This window comes from Enhydra lutris, unplaced genomic scaffold (genome assembly GCF_002288905.1).
Source record: "Enhydra lutris kenyoni isolate GAN:26980312 unplaced genomic scaffold, ASM228890v2 scaffoldscaffold91, whole genome shotgun sequence".
In the NCBI taxonomy this organism is placed as follows: domain Eukaryota; kingdom Metazoa; phylum Chordata; class Mammalia; order Carnivora; family Mustelidae; genus Enhydra; species Enhydra lutris.
The window spans coordinates 361,152-380,323 of NW_019154175.1; the positions used below are offsets into that span (position 1 = coordinate 361,152).

The 19,172-nt window shown below is 41.0% G+C and overlaps 1 protein-coding gene across 2 annotated transcripts in view; it reads left to right on the top strand.

Annotated features, from left to right (window-relative positions):
- LOC111162367 (potassium voltage-gated channel subfamily H member 1) overlaps positions 1-19,172 on the top strand; it is a 373,079-nt gene that overhangs the window by 83,292 nt on the left and 270,615 nt on the right. Inside the window, exon 6 of one of the 2 annotated variants that reach the window (XM_022526742.1) lies at positions 1,605-2,078. In XM_022526742.1, the coding sequence (XP_022382450.1) occupies positions 1,605-2,078 (474 nt within the window). The remainder of the gene's footprint in view (positions 1-1,604; positions 2,079-19,172) is intronic. The other variant, XM_022526743.1, reaches the window with a different exon arrangement.

A 19,172-nucleotide genomic window follows, 5' to 3' on the forward strand; every position in this document is an offset into this window, starting at 1 on the left:
ACATTTCAAGATGCACATTGGGAGCTCTGTGGATTTCTGGCTTGCTTTAACTCAGCTTTTAAGGCCTGGGGCCAACCCCAAAGGAAACAGGGATGTTCCAATTGTTCACTAAGGGATCTTTATATCCTCCAGAGGGAAAAATAAATTCCCAGGACACAAGAGGAAGTTTCACCCAGAAATTTATAAGAACCTGTAAGTGGCCCAGAGGAGCAGCTCAGGGTTGGGAGTGAGGGTCCCTTCCAGCTTGGCCTGGCTTTTGAAAGTGTGGCTTTTTGCTTTTGACTCCTGAGGGTGAAACCCATCTGTGATACTTTCCTGGAGCCAAGCTTCTCTGGGCTTCATCCTTCATGAGTTGGCTTCCTTAAAACCCTACTCCTTTGGGAAATGTAACCTCAACATATAACAGTCTGTGTTTCTAATCCAGCTAGACCTAGTTGGGGATCTGGTTCCGTCTTTTGCTAGCTGACCTTGACGTTCAGTCATCCACTTAAAAACCATCCTGTTGTGCCAACTCTGGGCCAGCCACCGTGCCAGGTTTGGGGATAAAGTAGTGGGTACCTTTCATTTCTCCCTTTGCTTTACCTTCTAGCCATGAGCAAGTCATCAGCTGGTTTTACTTCAAAAAATATATCAAAAAATTGGACTACTTTTCCCTATCTCCTCATTTCCTTCCCGGGCTGTTAGAATAAGTTCCTTGATTCTGTCCTTCCGTCTAATTCTTTGCCTCAATTCATTATCTACACAGCACCCAGGGTAATCTTTTAAAAACATGTACCAGATTAACATTCTTTTGTTAACTCCCTCCAGTTACACTCAGACATACTGAGGATGAAGTCCAGCCCTCCTCAAGGCCCACTGGGTCCTGCATGTTCTAGTTTCCATGTCTCCTCTGATCTCATCTGTATCCCTTTCCTCCCATCCAGTGGGCTTCAGTCATGCCAGACTTTTCCCTCTGCCTGAGAACATTGAGCTTGTCTTACCCTTGGCTTATTACGCTCGTTATGCTCTCTGCCTCGGATAATTTTCCATTCAAGTTTGAATGGCTGGTTTCTGGTTGTTATTCATTCAGGTTTCAGTTCAAATGCTGTCCCATCCCTGCTCCTCCTGTCACATTTTATCCCGTCACCGGGTCCTCACCCTTGCCTCTTTGTTAGCACTTACCACAACTGGAAATTACCTGGATTTGTCTACTGGACTGAGCTCCATGAGACCAAGCATCACTCTCTTTCCTTCATTGCTGTCCATCCAATGTCTCCAACAGTTCCTGGCACTGAACAGTAAATGTTTGTTGAATAAAGTTGCTTAATCCTCTGGGGCCCAAGTTTCTCTCTTGTCACATGGAATAATAATTGGCTAACAGTACAAGGTTGTAGTTTGAATTAAGTGAGATAATACATGTAGGAGAAGTACTTAGTACAGTGCTTGGCTCACAATAAGCCAAATAAGAGTTTGTCATTGTTTCCTTACGATTATTTATATTATAATGTTCTTTTCCTTTCTCACATGCTCCGGAGTTTGGGCATTTGTCAGTGGCAGATGCTGACTGGTTGGACACTTGAAGTAACATCCTAACTGGGTTCTCTCTTGACCGTGTTTTTCTACAGGTTCTACAGCTGGGCTCAGACATCCTTCCCCAGTACAAGCAGGAGGCCCCAAAGACCCCCCCGCACATCATCCTACACTATTGTGTTTTTAAGACTACGTGGGATTGGATCATCTTGATTTTAACCTTCTACACAGCCATCCTGGTTCCTTACAATGTCTCCTTTAAAACCAGGCAGAACAACGTGGCCTGGCTGGTTGTGGATAGCATTGTGGATGTCATCTTTTTGGTGGACATTGTGCTGAATTTTCATACTACCTTTGTGGGACCAGCTGGGGAAGTGATCTCTGACCCCAAACTCATCCGCATGAACTACCTGAAGACGTGGTTTGTGATTGACCTTCTGTCCTGTTTGCCATATGATGTCATCAACGCTTTTGAGAACGTGGATGAGGTTAGTGCCTTTATGGGTGATCCAGGGAAGATTGGTTTTGCTGATCAGATTCCACCACCCCTGGAGGGGAGAGAGAGTCAGGTACATGCCTCAAATCTCAGACCTTGTTGTCATGTCTTGAAAGCTGAATAAATGTGGGTGGTCAACAGAAGAGTCATTACGTGGGTGGGAACTGGCATGGCTGATGCCTGAAACGGAGGGAGCATGCTTGATGGATAGTCTTGCCTGCCGTTTTTGTCTTTGGAGGATTGGAGGCCCTGCATGTCTGTGAATGGATGTGGAAGGGATCAGAGGCTTCCCTCTTATTTCATGTGGAGTGCAAGCCACTGGCTTGGGGTGGTGGGGCTGCAGAAGCAGGCATGCGTCGCCACTGCATTGGAGAAACTTCCACTTGGTATGCAACTGCTGAATGTCTACCTATTGATTATTCTAATTATGGGGATTTTTCTTTCCTCTGCGGCTGACCTTTGGCTGTTTCATAACTCATTAACTCCTGCCAACGGGGATGCTGTTTTCCCCCCAAGTTTGCTTGCTATTTTTTTTTTTTTTAATGTTGGCAAAAGTTGTTTCTTTGCTAAAATGAGTCTTGGCAGTTAACAGTGGTCCATAGTGTCCCATGTGTAAATTTGCTGAAGTAGTCAGGCTACGGTCAACTCCGGCCCTGTGACCAGGACGTGTACTATTGCTGGATGATGCTGCTTTCGATTGTTAGTCCTGCAGGCGGTGAAAGGAATGAAAAGGAAGCAAATGCTCTGTACATGTGTTGGAATTAGGACATGCTCAAGCAGTCGGTGAATGGGTGCCTGTGTCATGTTGCATAGGAAGGAACCACTGGGCTGGTTCAGGTGATTGTCTCCTTTGAAAAGGTGAGGACATCAAGTCATCACAAAGGAAAATGTCAGATTCTTATTCAGCTTCAGTGTTCTATGGGTGTTGTCGTTCCTTTTTCCTACGCCTCATTGATTCTCCAACTGGATAAAGATAAGGTAGTTTGGTAAATCTTCAGCCTTATAGAGCAGTGGACCTTCACTGCCTCGGATGACAGAGGGTCCCAGAAGTATTAGTCTGGCTGGGGGGGTAGTTGGGTGGGTAATTCAAGAAGCTACCTGGAAGTTGCAGTGAAGCAAGATTCATTTTCAGGCCTAGAGGGTTAGTGGGAACTAGCCTTGAGATAATTGGAAGGAACAGCCAGTTCCCTGCCAAGACAGGGCCTGGCCAGTGACTCCGACTTGCTGCTGACATAATGATGCCTCCCAGCCTTCAGATCAGTATCAGTAGTGGAGGTAGACTCCAGCCTCTTCCTGGGTGAGAACCCAGGTACCTACCACTTCCCTCCCCAGGGAAGGGGAGCTGATGTTCAGATGCTCTAAACTCAGAACAACCCCTGCTTTTATCTGTGTGCTGTGTTTTAATATACTGGGAAATCTCAGGGACTGAGGCTCTGGGTGGCTTGTGTGGATTTTTAAGGGGATTAAATGAGTGAGACTGATCATGTATAAGAACAAAACATCTCTAACGCGAACGCTGGGATTCTTTAGTGTGAATATGAGTACACTTTGGGAAGGATATTTTTCTCTGTGAGCCCATTTCTAGAAGATTTTATGTTAGTTGGTGAGGAAAATATGATCATTTTGGCTTAGATTACACAAGGGAATTATTTCAACCTAAAAGAGCTTTTTATACACATATGGGAAATTAAATTTAACTTAAAAAAAACCTCTCAAGTTTTTAAAATAAACCATTTACTATTTAGAGCAATAGCATGGAAAATTTGCAAATAAATAGAACAGTTCTTCGGCTTTCACAGGTTCTTGTTAAACATGGGCAGAGCCATAAACACATTTGTTAATGTGTCAAGATTACCTTGTCCCTTAGCAAAGCAGAGTAGCTCCCCTCAAGCACTGTGTGTGTCATGGTGGCAGTCCATTGCCATCGACTGTGAGTACCCCTGATGTGGTTTCTGATTTCCATAGTCATGAAATAGGTGGGCAGATGGGAAAAATGCCAGTTATCCGTAGCTGTCTAGTTGGGAGGGGTTTAGTGTCATAAGTAATGATAAGAGTATTAAGGGGCTCTTGTTATGATTTGTTTCCATGAAGACTTGATTTTACGTTTCATAATTTCTTTTCAAGCTTTGGCTGACACCTGAAACAATGCCTTTTCATAACATCTGTTGTGGTGTGTGGGAGTCAGCGCCAGGAAACTGAAGATTTGGCTCCTGGCCCTCTTGGTATCACCTGTTAGGATAGCTGGGACTTTGTGCATGCCATTTAACCTCTGTGGATCAGTTTTCTCCTCTACACCTTAGAGACCATGCTACCGACCTGCCTGAAGACATGGCATTTGGGCAGGAGATTATTTGAGTTCCCTACTAGCTGCAAAGTGGGTTTGGTGAGTTCTCAAATCTCATCTGCAGTCATCTCACTTCAGAAGCCGATGATAAAAATGAGAAGCCCTACACTTTGAGCTCCTACCTGCAGTGGAGGTGGGAGGGAGGTGGGATGGGATGAGAGCTCAGAGCCCAGGACTACCGTGAAGGTCACCCAGTTCAGCCCTCTTAGCTCCCAAATAAGAGAACAGATGCAAGGGCAAAGTGACTCACTCAAGATGACATAGCAAATCATATGGCCACGGCAATAATGTGTCCCTTTCTGACTCCTCTCTATTTTTCATGGTGACAGAGTGGATAAAAATAGGGACAAAACACTGATGGACACCATTGACCAAAACTGACCAAGAAGCTTCCAAAGTCTGAGGCTCAGCCCTTGGCCTGGTAGTGGTGGGGATGTTGGGCACAGTGTCCAAGGAGGCGGGGGGGTGTCTCTGTGTTGCTCCCAGGGCAGCTGTGTTAGTGATGTGACAGGCAGTTTAAGATGCTCACAGAGGGACAGACCAAGCATGGTTTCCTAGGCATAGGCCTTTTGTCGAAAGGCACCATTAAATTAGTGGAAATGGAAGGCTGGTGGGACTTAGAGGAGGTCGGGGAGGCCACAAAGGGTGTTGTACCTGTCGAACCTGGGTATATGGCTGGGTGAGAGAATTCCACTTAATGGTTTCTCATCTACTGCCTGCTGTCTTCTTGCCCATACTCTGTTGGTGGAGTTGCTAATCTAAGATTGCAACTTCCTCTGCTCTAGTCCCTTTTTCTTTGGGAGAGTGTGGGGAGGACAAAAAATTATTGACTCATTTTTTCATAAAAAAATACATGGAACTGAAGCCTCTCTGGTGTCTTCTTAATTATGCCAAGGGAATTGTGTCCCAGTGGAGACCACCAAAGAAGAGAGGAATGTGCGGTAGTGGCTTTGCCATCTGTGTGTGCTGTCGCGGGTGGGTGGGGGGGTGGAGGCTCTTGAAGTGAAAGGACTAGATTCACCCAAGGCTTAGGGTCAAGAAAGAAGCGGGTTAAATTGCTAATGCCAGCAGTTGTGAATTCAGCCCTGTGGATGTCGCCCACCTCCATGATTTAAGCCACACAAACGCTCCCTTTGGACTCACCTTGTTTCACTTATGTAGATGGTCTACATTTGCGTCATTCTCCAGCCTGTTGGTCATAATCTGTTTTGGAGGCTGTTTGGGAATATGTTTGCACATTAGTTAAGCTGGTGAGAGCACAAAAGGTCTGGAAACTGGGTGAACCGAAGCTGGCCCTGGGTCTGCCAGAGCAAAAGCCAGATGAGTTTTCTCAAGCGCTTAGTGGATTACTGGCCTGGTGAGCTTCATGGATTAAAGATGGAATTATTATTCACCAAACATATTCCCTTTCCCCAGGAAGCCTTATTGCCTCCTGCCATTGGAGTGTGGAAGTGCCCAGGGACGAATGGAGCCAATCAGGCTCCCACCCAGGTTACAGTTCTGGGGCCAAGAGCCTCCTTCCATCCTTGGCTCTGTTACCTTGGACAGCAGCCAGTGGTGTTGCCACAGCTGACCCTTGCCAAGAACCTGCTCTCACAGGAGATGCTCCCGGTAGAGCAGAACAGGAGCAAGGAGTGGAAAGATGAATAGTATCGACAACAACTTCCCTTTAGTGAGGGTGTTTAACTTTCCAAAACATTTCACACAGATTATCTTTATTCTTATTCTTCTGTCCCTTTGCTACCCAGCTGGGCAGACTTGTGCAAGTGTTTCATCTCCCTGGACTTTGTTTGTCTCACCTGCAAGACGGGTCATTCCCAGCTCTAACCTTGAGGCCCCTGTGCAACTGTGGTCCCAGCTTCGCAGCTGAGGGGAAAGGGCCTGGCAGTGAAGTGTTCAGGCAGTGAAGCTGAGCATCATTCTGGCTTTTGGCCTGCACTTTTCCCCAGGCAGGTCATGCTGCCTTGGCACAGAATCTGGAGCCAGAGAACCAGGCTGTGCATTTTTGTCCCTGAGTCCCCCTTTTCAAATCGTTCCCTGGCACAGTCACTTCTCCCTTTTACACAGCTGACAGGTGAAATGTTTGAGTGGCCGGCATGGGTAAGTCTCTGTAAAGGTTGCTGGTCCATGTGCACAAGGCTGGACAGTGAAGGTGAAGGTCAAAAGTGACTCCAACATCAGGTTGCCCCCCTGCTTCTCTCTTCTTGGGAGATGGGCTCCTCTCTAGGTTCTCCTAGGTTCACTGTTCCTGGCTCTTCCAGGCTTTCCCTGATGCTGAAAGCAAACGACCCCCATGGGTTGCTCGTCCTATTAATTGGTGACCATCAGTCCTACTCTGTGGTTTTGATTTAGGTGGATGGACACCAGTTTAATTTTCATGCAGACTCTTCTGCTGTTACCTGAAAGTCATGAGGTGACCTGGAATTTGCTTCCTTAGGATCCTAGCAATAGAGGCCATATCCATGGCTTGCAGTAGCAATTAAAATCAAGACTTTTTCAGAGCAATTTTAGGTTCATAGAAAAATGGAACAAAAAGTGCAGAGACAGAGTTTTCCTATCATTACCATCTTGCATTAGTGTGGTACATTGATTACAGCTAATAGTGATACATTCTTACTAGCTTAAATTCATTGTTAATGTTGGGGTTTACTCTTTGTAGAATACATCCAAAGGGTTTTGGCTAATAGTTAATGACAGAGCTCCATCATTATGTGTTATACATAATGTCCCACTTCTCTAAACATCTCTGTGCTCCACCTGTTCAACCCACCCTCCTCCCCAACCCTTCGTAACCACTGATCTTTTTACCGTATCCATAATTTTGCCTGTCTGAGGATGTCATATAGTTGGAATCATACAGTATGTAGCCTTTCCAGATTGACTGCTTTCATTTAGTGTTCTGTATTTAAGGTTCCTCCTCATTTTTTTGTGGCTTAATAGCTCATTTCTTTTCATTGCTCAGCAATATTCTGTTGAGTGAATGTATTATATCTATCTATTCAGTAATAGCGATTAAAGAAATTAATGAAAGCCATTGGTTTTCAAGCCTGATCAGTGCAGACCTTGTCCTGGGATTTCCTCCTGCTGCAGACCTGTTGGACACGGAGAGTGGATAGGTGCTGAGACACTGGTGTGCAGCCCATGCTGTCTCCTGGATAAAAATTGACAACCTTTAGCACAAGTTGTTATGTCTGATACTATGATGGACAGCAAAACGAACGTGCAGGATACTTTCCTCGTATTTCAGACTCTTTTCCTTGGCGTTTCTCTCTTTTATTTTGGTGCTATTTATGCATCCAATTTTGGCAAACAAAAGAGGACACAAGCAGACAGACACATTATAGTTTTTATCCCCATGTCTTGTTAGGGGCAGGAAATGCTGCTGATGGGTGTGGTTCTCCTTTGACAGCCTGCCACGGTGGCCAGGGGCTGAGGTCTGATCGCAGTGATGTTCCCGATGTTGCCACTGTCCCCATGCTGGCAGTGCTGCTCTCTTCCCCATCTTACTTACCAGGGGACTCCAGCCGAGATCTTTCCCTCTTATTTTATTACTTAATTAATCAGTTGATTTATTATTTATTTTTGTTATGTTCAGTTAGCCAACATATAGGATATCATTAGTTTTTGTTGTGCTCAGTGATTCATTAGTTGCGTATGACACCCAGTGCTCATCACAACACGTGCCCTCCTTAATGCCCACCACTTGGTCACCTCATCCCCCTGTCCTCCTCCCTCCTATAACCCTCAGTTTGTTTCCTGGAGTCCAGGGCTTCTCATGGTTTGTCTCCCTCTCTGATTTCTTCACCTGCAGTTCTGCGCTCCCTTCCCCTGTGGTCCTCTGCTTTCTTCCTTATGTTCCACATTTTTATTTATTTTTAAAAATCATTCTTCCAAACTTGTGCTCATAGTGTGTGAAGGACTGTGGAGGTTCTTGGAGCAAACTAGACTCAGCTACCCTGCCTTGTTTCTCAGTGTTTCCCTACTATCCATTCTCTCCCAGGTTCTGTTCTAGCCAACCCAAGTTCTGCTTCTCTTTTAATTCTCCCCAGCTTTTCTTTGTACCTCTTTAAGGTTGTTCCTTCCTTTTTTTTTTTTTTAAAGATTTTATTTATTTATTTGACAGAGAGAGAGAGAGAGAGAGAGATCACAAGTAGACAGAGCAGCAGGCAGAGAGAGAAGGAGAAACAGGCTCCCCACCGAGCAGAGAGCCCTATGTGGGGCTCGATCCCAGGACCCTGGAATCATGACCCAAGCCGAAGGCAGAGGCTTAACCCACTGAGCCACCCAGGCGCCCCAAGGTTGTTCCTTCTTTAAGGAGATCTTACTGACTCGGGTGCTAGGGAATGCGAATACAACTTTTCAAAGCTTGCAGTCTGGTGGGGGCTGCTGGTAATTGACACTGACAGAGAAAGTGAGACGTCCTGTTCCAGGGCTCAGCTCAGGGTGTTATGGCTTACTAAAGGGGAGTACCTAGGTTAGCGAGAGAATCCAGGAAGTCTTCCTGGAGGAGATGATGGGAGTTAGTTTGGTGAAGAGTAAGAAGGTTGTTCTTGGAAGAGGAGAGAGCCTATGCAGAGGAATTTGCCCTCAGGGCTGAGCAAGGCATTCACTGTGTCCTAAGTAGAGTCAGCGTTGGGGAAGGGAGGCACAGTGAAAGACCGAGGCAAGATCCAGTGATGGAATCTCAGAGTCTTGCCAAGAGGTTTACGTTTTGTCTTGTGGTCAAAAAGAAACAATTAAGGGTTTCCATTAGATGTGTGCCATGATCTGACTTTGATTCTGAAGGTGTATCAGGCAGCAGTGGTGAAAATGAGAGGAAAATGCCCCAGGTCTCCCCTCCGCTAGTTCCCTTGAACCTGCAGCATTCAGGCTGTTCCCTTCCTTACTGTAGTGAAGCAACACTACTTCCCTGCCCCGGATCTCCTATTCCTCTGGCCCTCACACTTAATGCCTGGCCAAGCCCCCACCCCGAACCCTGTTTGGACCCTGTTCTCTGCCCGTCTGGGCTGAGTTCCAGTGCCTCCTGTCCGTGGAGAACTCCACACCACATAGATCCATCCTTAGTACACTTGGGATGCCTCTGTATTTCTCCAGGCACTGCCCTCCAAGGCAGGTCCTTTGTTCCCCTAACCCATTCAAGCCTGGCTGTTACCTCCACCCCAGCTCTGAGCCTTGTCCGTAAATCAAGTGGCTGTGCACGTGGAAGCTCATTGTTGGACTCTGTTATTGTGTTCCACTGGTTTGTCTATTCTTATGCCAATACCGCACTGTGTTAATTAGCATAGCATGATAGTATTAGAATCAGTTACCTGTGTTCTTTTGTTTTTATTTACTTATTTTTTTAAAAAGATATTATTAGTTTATTTGATGGGGAGAGAGATCACAAGTAGGCAGAGAGGCAGGCAGAGAGAGAAGATGAGGCAGGCTCCCTGCTGAGCAGAGAGCTGGATGCGGGGCTCGATCCCAGGACCCTGAGATCATGACCTGAGTGGAAGGCAGAGGCTTAACCCACTGAGTCACCCAGGTGCCCCCGCCATGTCTATTTTAGATGCTTTGTATATCCATATAAATTCCAGAGCTGGCTTGCCGGTTTCCACCCAAACCCGATAAAACCTGTTGGGATTTTGGTTGGAATTACATTAACTCTAAAAACCAAATTGGAGAGGGGAGCCTCGGTGGCTTAGTCAGTTAAGCATCTGACTCTTGGTTTCAGTTTAAGTCCCGATCTCATGGGTCCAGATTGAGCCCCAAGTTGGGTTCTGTGCTCAGGTGGAGTCTGCTTGGTTATTCTCCTCTTCTGCCCCTTCCCCTACTTGTATGCATGCTTGCTCACTCTCTCAAATAAAATAAAAAAAAAAAAAATTTGGAGAGATTGGAAGACTTAATATTGAGTTTTCTAAATGTTGGCCATAGAATATCCATTTATTTGGGTTTTCTTTAATTAGCAATATATTAACAAAATATTCTTAGCAATATTTGCTGCCATTCTTTTTGTTCTTGCTGTTAACTTATTCCTAAACACCTGGTATTTTTGGCACTCTGTAAATGGCTTCATTTCCTGATTGTTTTTTGCTGGTATAAAGTTTTTTGTTTACTGATTTTGCAGTAAATTTACCAAATTTTCTTATTAATTTGAAGATTTTGTAGACTACTTAGAATTTTTCACATGCACAGTAATGTCTTTGTGAATAAAAATTATTTTGCTTTTTTTTTCTCTGCAAAATCTATACCTTTATTTTTCTTGACTTAGTCCTGTTTAGCATCTATAATATAATGTTGAAGAGAAGTGGATATAAGAGACATCCTTCTCTTATTTCTGATCTCAGGGGGAATATGTTCAGTGTTTCAGCATTAAGTATATTGTTGACTTTTGTTGTTTGTAAATACTTTCTGTTATATTAAGGAAGGTCTCCTGTATTCCTGGTTTTCTGAGAATTTTTACCATTAACAGATTTTGAATTCTACCAAATACTTTTCTGCATTTATTGAGATAAAATGTTTTTTCCTCCTTTAGTTTGTTAACGTGGTGAATTATATTGATTGACTTTTTAAAAAAAGATTTTATTGATTGATTGATTGATTGATTGGAGAGAGTGAGAAAGCACAAGCAGGGGGAGTAAGTGGCAGGGGGAGAGGGAGAAGCAGGCTCCTCCCTGCTGGATTTGGGGCTTGATCCCTGGGGTCATAACCTGAGCTGAAGGCAGACGCTTAACAGACTGAGCCACACAGGTGCCCTGCTGATTGACTTTTGAAAGTTAAATTAACTCTGCATTCCTGGAATAAACCCTAGTTGGTCATGATGTCTTCTACTTTTTTAAAAAAATTTTTTATTTTATTAGGTTAGTCACCATACAGTACATCATTAGTTTTTGATATAGTGTTTCATGCTTCATTTTTTGTGTATAACACCCAGTTCTCCATGCAATACATGCCCTCCTTAGTACCCACCACTGGGCGAACCCATCCCCCTACAGCTTCTCTCTAAAACACTCAGTTTGTTTCTCAGAGTCCATAGTCTCTCATGGTTCATCTCCCCCTCCGTTTCCCTGCCTTCATTTTTCCCTTCCTTCTCATACTGTCCTCCGTGCTATTCCTTATGTTCCACAAATAAGTAAAACCATATGATAATTGTCTTTCTTTGCTTGACTTATTTCACTCAGCATAATCTCCTCCAGTTCCATCCATGTTGATGCAAATATTGGGTATTCATCCTTTCTGATGGAGACCTAATATTCCATTGTATATATGGACCACGTCTTCTTTATCCATTCGTCTGCTGAAGGACATTTGGTTCCTTCCACAGTTTGGCTCTTGTGGACACTGCTTCTATGAACATTGGGGTGCATATGGCCCTTTTTTTCACTACATCTGTATCTTTGGGATAAATACCCAGTAGTCCAATTGCTGGGTCATAGGGTATCTCTATTTTTAACTTTTTGAGGAACCTCCACACTGTTTTCTAAAGTGGCTGCACCAACTTGCATTCCCACCAACAGTGTAGGAGGGTTCCCCTTTCTCCACATCCTCTCCAACTTTTGTTGTTTCTTGTCTTGTCAATTTTTGCCATTCTAACTGGCGTAAGGTGGTATCTCAATGTGGTTTTGATTTGAATTTCTCTGATGGCTAATGATGTTGCACATTTTTTCATGTATCTGTTAGCCATTTGTATGTCTTCTTTGGAGAAGTGTCCATGTCTTCTGCCCATTTTTTGACTTGATTATTTTTTTACTTGATTATTTGTCTTTTGGGTGTTGAGTTTGAGAAGTTCTTTTTTTTTTTTTTTAAGATTTTATTTATTTATTTGACAGAGAGAGATCACAAGTAGGCAGAGAGGCAGGCAGAGAGAGAGAGTGGGAAGCAGGCTCCTCGCTGAGCAGAGCCCGGTATGGGGCTTGATCCCAGGACCCTGGGATCATGACTGGAGCCAAAGGCAGAGGCTTAACCCACTGAGCCACCCAGGTGCCCTGAGTTTGAGAAGTTCTTTATAGATCTTAGATACTAGCCCTTTATCTGTAGTGTCATTTGCAAATATCTTCCCCCATTCTGTGGGTTGTCTCTTTGTTTTGCTGACTGTTTCCTTTGCTGTGCAGAAGCTTTTTATCTTGGAGACGCCCCCAAAGTTCATTTTTGCTTTTGTTTCCTTTGCTTTTGTAGACTTCTTTTGAAAGAAGTTGCTGTGGCAGATGTCGAAAGGTTACTGCCTATGTTCTCCTCCAGGATTTTGATGGATTCCTGTCTCACATTGAGTTCTTTCATTCATTTAGAGTTTATCTTTGTGTATGGTGTAAGAGAATGGTTGAGTTTCATTCTTCTATACATAGCTATCCAATTTTCCCAGCACCATTTATTGAAGAGACTGTCTTTTTTCCATTGGATATTTTTTCCTGCTTTGTCGAAGATTAGTTGACTATAGAGTTGAGGGTCCATATCTGGGCTCTCTGTTCTGTTCCATTGGTCTGTGGGTCTGTTTTTGTGTCAGTCCAGGACCTGATGGCTCCCCAGGGGAATTCTACCACACAATCAAAGAAGAAATAATGCCTATTCTCCTGAAGCTATTTCAAAAAATAGAAACCTAAGGAAAACTTCCAAACTCATTCTATAAAACCAGCATTACCTTGATCCTGGAACCAGGCAAAGACCCCCTCAAAAGGGAGAATTACAGACCAATATCCCTGATGAATATGGATGCCAAAATTCTCAACAAGACCCTAGCTAACAGGATCCAACAGTATAGTAAAAGGATTTATCCCTGGGATGAAAGGGTGGTTCAACATTTGAAAATCAGTCAATGTGATAGAACATATAAATAGAAGAAGAGACAGGAATCACAAGGTCCTCTCAATTGATGCAGAAAAAACATTTGACAAAATACAGCATCCTTTTCTGTCTTGTAGTTTTTTACAGAACTATAAATGGGTGAAGGGGAGTGGGAGGTACATGCTTCCGGTTATAAAATGAATAAATCATGGGAATAAAAGGTATAGCATAGGGAATATGGTCAATGATACTGCAGTAGCGTTGTACAGTAGCTCCATTTGTGGTGAGCATAGCATACGGAGTTGTCCAAGCACTCTGTTGTACACCTGAAACTAATGTAACATTGTGTGTCAACTATACTTAAATAAGAAAGACACAGGAATTTAAATAAAAGAAGTGGAAAAAGGCATGTCAGGCAAACACTCTCAAAAAGAAAGTTGGATGCCTATATTAACATCAGACAAAGCAGACTTAAAAGCAATAAGTATTATTAAATAAAAACAGGAATATTTCATAACAGCAAAAGGATTCATTCAACAGGAAGACAAAGCAATCCTACCTGTGTATACATCTAGTAACATAACCCCAAAATATATACATCATATGTGTTTATTTTTTTAAATGTTGGACCAATAATGTTTTTTCTCCATTGGTCATTTGTGTCTTCTCTCTGTTTACCTTGGTAGAATTTTCTCAATTATAGTAATCTTTTTTTTTTTTAATATTTTATTTATCTATTTGACAGACAGAGATCACAAGTAGGCAGAGAGGCAGGCAGAGAGAGAGGAGGAAGCAGGCTCCCCGCTGAGCAGAGAGCCTGACGCGGGGCTCGATCCCAGAACCCCGGGACCATGACCCGAGCCGAAGGCAGAGGCCCCAACCCACTGAGCCACCCAGGCGCCCCTCAATTATAGTAATCTTTTCAAAGAATTAACTTTTGGCTTTGTTAATTGTTAATTGTCTGTTTTCTATCTTATTGATTTTTGCTTCTGTTTATTTTCTTTGTTCTACTTTTCTGAGGCCTTAAGTTTACTAGGATTCCATTACCCAAAGCAAAAATTAATAGAAATAAACAATTCCAGGGCACCCTGGGTGACTCAGTGGGTTAAAGCTTCTGCCTTTGGCTCTGGTCAAGATCCCAGGGCCCTGGGATCGAGACCCGCATCAGGCTTTCTGCTCGCTCGGCAGGGAGCCTGCTTCCCCCCACCTCTGCCTGCCTCTCTGCCTACTTGTGATATCTGTCAAGTAAATAAATAAAATCTTAAAAAAAAAAAAAGAAATAATTCCATAATCAAATTTTAAGACTGTATATACCCCTTTCTCAGTAACTGAATGATCAAGCAGACAAAATAATTAGTAATACAATTTTTTAAAAACTCTATCTACTTGACCTAATTAGCCTATAGAGAATAAACACTTAACAACTTTAAAATACCTTTTTTTGCAATTTTGTTTTATTTTTAAAGATTTTTTTTTTTGTTTATTTGACAGAGAGAGAGAGATCACAAGTAGGCAGAGCAGCAGGCAGAGATAGAGGGGGAGGCAGGCTCCTCGCTGAGCAGAGAGCCCAATGTGGGGTCGAATCCAGGACCCGTAAACCATGACCTGAGCCGAAGGCACAGGCTCAACCCACTGAGCCACACACACGCCCCCTTTTTTTGCAATTTTATACAGAATATTTACCAAAATAGACCAGATGATGAACTATAAAGAAAGTCTCAACAAAATTTCAAGATTGAAATCATATAGTGCATTTTCTTACCACTAAGAAATTAACTTAGAAATCAGTAATAAAATGGTAAGTAGGAAATTATCAAAAGTTTGAAAATTAAGCAATACACTTTTACCTCTGGCAACCATCAGTTAGTTCCCTGTATTTTGGGGCCTGTTTCTGCTTTTTTTTCACTTGTTCATCAGTTTTTGTTTTTGTTTTTGTTTTGGTAGATTTCACATATAAGTGAACTCATATGGTGTTTGTTTCCTTGTCTTACTTATTTCACTTAGCATAGTGCCCTCTAGGTCATCCATATTGTCCCAGTCCGCAAGATCTCATCTTTTTTATGTCTGAGTAATACTCTGTTGTGTGTGTGTGTGTGCATGCACGTGTGTGTGTGTGTGTGTGTGTGTGTGTGTATAACATCATCTTTATCCATTCACCTATGGACAGACAGTGGTTGCTTCCATATCCTGGCTATTATAAATAATGCTGCAATAAACACAGGGATGCATATATCTTTTCGAATTAGTATTTTTGTTTTCCTTGGGTATATACCCAATAATAGAATTACTGGATCACATGGTATTTCTATTAATTTTTTGAGGAACTTCCATATTGTTTTCCACAGTGGCTACACCATTTTACATTCCTGCCAACAGTGCATGAATGTTTCTTTTTCTCCGCATCCTTACCAACACTTGTTATTTCTTTCTGATAGCCATTCTGACAGGTGTAAGGTGGTATCTCACTGTGCTTTTGATTTGCATTTCCCTGATGATCATTGATGTTGATCATCTTTCCATATGTCTGTTGGCCTTCAGTATATCTTCTTCAGAATAATGTCTATATAGGCTCTATGCCTATTTTTAATTAAATTATTTGGGGTTTTTTGGTGTTGAGTTATAGAAGTTCTTTATATATTTTAGCTCTTAACCCCTTATTGGATATGTCATCTGCATTTATCTTCTCCATTCAGTAGGTTGCTTTTTTATTTTGTTAATGGTTTCTTTCAATGTGCAGACGCTTTTTATTTTAATGTAGTCCTAATGGTTTATTTTTGCTTTTTTCCCCCTTTGCCTGAGGAGACATATCTAGAAAAATGTTGCTGAGGCTGATGTCAAAGAGATTACTGCCTGTGTTTTCTCCTAGGAGTTTTATGGTTTCATGTCTCACAAGTAGGTCTTTAATCTATTTTGAGTTTATTTTTGTGTATGGTATAAGAAAGTGGTCTACATATATTTCTTTAGGATGTAGCTGTCCAGTTTTCCCAGCACCATATATTGAACAGACTGTCTTTTTCCTGCTGTATATTATTGCCTTCTTTGTCATAGATTAATTGACCATACAAGCATGGGTTTATTTATGGGGCTCTCTATTCTTCTCATTGATGTATGTGTCTGTTTTCGTGCCAGTACTGTACTGTGTACTGTTTTGATTATCACAGATAGCTTTGTAGTGTATCTTGAAATCTAGGATTGTGATGTCTCCAGTTTTGTTGTTCTTTCTCAAATTGCTTTGGCTATTCAGGGTCTTTTGTGGTTCCATACAAATTTTAGGATTATTTGTTCTAGTTCTGTGAAAATGTTATTGGTATTTTGATAGGGGTTGCACTGAATCTGTACATTGCTTTGGGTAGTATGAACATTTTAACAATTCCTCCAGTCCATGAACATGAAATATTTTTTACTTGTTTGTATTGTCTTTAATTTTTTTCATCAAAGTTTCATACTTTCCAGAGTACAGGTCTTTTGCCTTCTTGGTTAAGTTTGTTTCTAGGTTTTTTGTTTTTGTTTTCATTTTTTGGTGCAGTTGTAAATGGAATTGTTTTCTTAATTTCACTTTCTGCTATTTCGTTATTAGTGTGTAGAAAAACAGTAAATTTCTGTGTCTTAATTTTACATCCTGCAGCCTTACTGAATTCACTCATTAGTATTAATAGTTATTTTTAGTGGAGACTTCAGGGTTTTTATATATAGTCTTGTGGCATTATTTTTAAAGAATATCTCTTATAACTAAATAGCAAAAGATTGAGTCTTTTTTTATTTTTTGAAAATCTGGTCCATTGATAATTGTCTTATAATTGGAATACTTAGTCCATTACTTTTGTCATTGTTGTTGCTATCATTGGGTTTTAGTCTGTCATCTTGCTATATATTTTCTCTTTCTCACACTTTTTTTTTGTTGTTCCTATTTCCTGTTTTCCTACCTTCTTTGGATTAATTAAGTATTTGCTTATTATTCCATTTGATTTCCCAGCTTAGCTTTTTAGTTGTATACATTTTTATTATTCTTTTAGTGCTCACCCTAGAGATAACAATTGCATTCTCCACATATTAAAAGCTATTTAAATTAGTACTTTTACCCCTTTTCAAACTACATAAGATTTTTACAATAGTTTAATTCTATTTAACCTCCTTCTTGCCCTTTGTGCTATTTTGTTATAAACCTATAGGCTTTAAATTGCCAGTATTTATTTATTTATTTATATACTTATTTATATTTTAATATTTTAATTATATTATATTAATATAGTATATATTTATGTATAATATAAAATATATAATATAATATATAATATTTATATATTATTTTATATATAAATATTATATATAATATATATTTATATTTTAAATTTTATATTTTTATATTTTTATATTATATATACTTATTTATATTTTTTAGTCTTCTTTTTAGTTTCATATTTTTGAAAGGGGGATCAATTTTTTTCAGCCTGAGCAGCTGTTTTCATTCTTTTTTACAGTACAGTTCTTTCAGTGATGAGTTTTTTAAATCTTTGTTTGAAAATGTCTTTATTTGAATTATTTCCTCAAGGTGTAAAATTACAGGCTTGCTTTTTTCTTTTTAAACCTTTTGGCAGTTTAAATATGTTATTGCTTCTGATGAAAATTCAGATGCCATTCTGCTATTGTTCTCCTGAATGTGATATGTCTTATTTTCCTCGGCTTCTTTTATTTATCTTTTCTTCAAAGTTTTATTTAAATTCTAGTTAGTTAACATGTAGTGTAACATTGGTTTCAGGAGTAGAATTTATTGATTCATCACATACAACACCCAGTGCTCATCCTATCAAATGCCCTCCTCAGTACCCATCACCCATTTAGCCCACCCCCCACACACCTCCCTCCATCATCCCTCAGTTTGTTCTCTATCATTGAGAATCTCTTGTGGTTTGTTTCCCCCTCTCTCTTTTTTTCCTTCCCATATGTTCATCTGGTTTGTTTCTTAGACTCCATATATAAGTAAAATCATATGGTATTTGTTTCTCTCTGACTGACTTATTTCACTTAGCATACTACACTGACTCCATCCACGTCATTGTGAATGGCAGGGTTCTGTTCTTTCTGATGGCCAAGTAATATTCCATTGTATATACACCACATCTTCTTTATTTATTCATCAGTCAGTGAACATTTGGACTCTCTCCGTAGTTTGGCTATTGTGATCATGCTGGTATTAAACATCAGGGTGCACATACCCCTACAAATTTGTACTTTTGTATCCTTTGGGTAAATTCCTCTGCTTCTTTTAAAATCTCCCCCATATTTTTTGTTTTTAACATTTTGACTATTAAGTTCCTGGGTTGGGCCTTGTTGTTGACAATATTTCACATGTCTCTTGTGTTCTGTTCTCTTCTTTATTCTCTTTCCCTTCTGTGATTCAGGTTGACTACTTTTTACTGACCTGTATTCGAATTTACTAATCCTATTTCTGCTGTAATTAGTCTGCTATAAATCTATCTGGTTAATTTAAAATATAAGTTTTTTTTTCCCCTAGAATACCAATTTGATTCTTTTTTCTCCTCTTTTATAACAAGTTGAGATATAATTCACATACCATACCATTTACCCAAGTCATGGTTTTTAGTATATTCCCAAAGTTGTGCAACCATCACCAAAATCAATTGTAGAATATTAAAAAATTAATTATGGTAAAATACACATAACAAAAAATTTACCACCTGAACCATTTTTAAGTGTACAGCTTAGTGACATTAGGACATTCCCGTTGTCTTGCTATGGTCACTACCATTCCTCCACAGAGCTCTTTTTGCCTTGCAAGACTAAAACTCTGTACTTGTTAAATAATAACTCCCCATCCCCCTCATAAATACAGGTTTTGTATATATTACCTTCTGACTCTTGATGGGGTCTGAGACAAGGAGATTGGTGCTATTACTGGAAAGCACAGAATGAGTGAGAGGCAGAACAAATCTTGTCTTCTTGTTTGAGGTTCCAGAATTATTGAAATGTTTGGATGATGGCTTGTTTAACCTTGAGTTCACTGCAGACTAGGGGCCCAATTTAGCTTAGATGATTGTGGCTTCTATT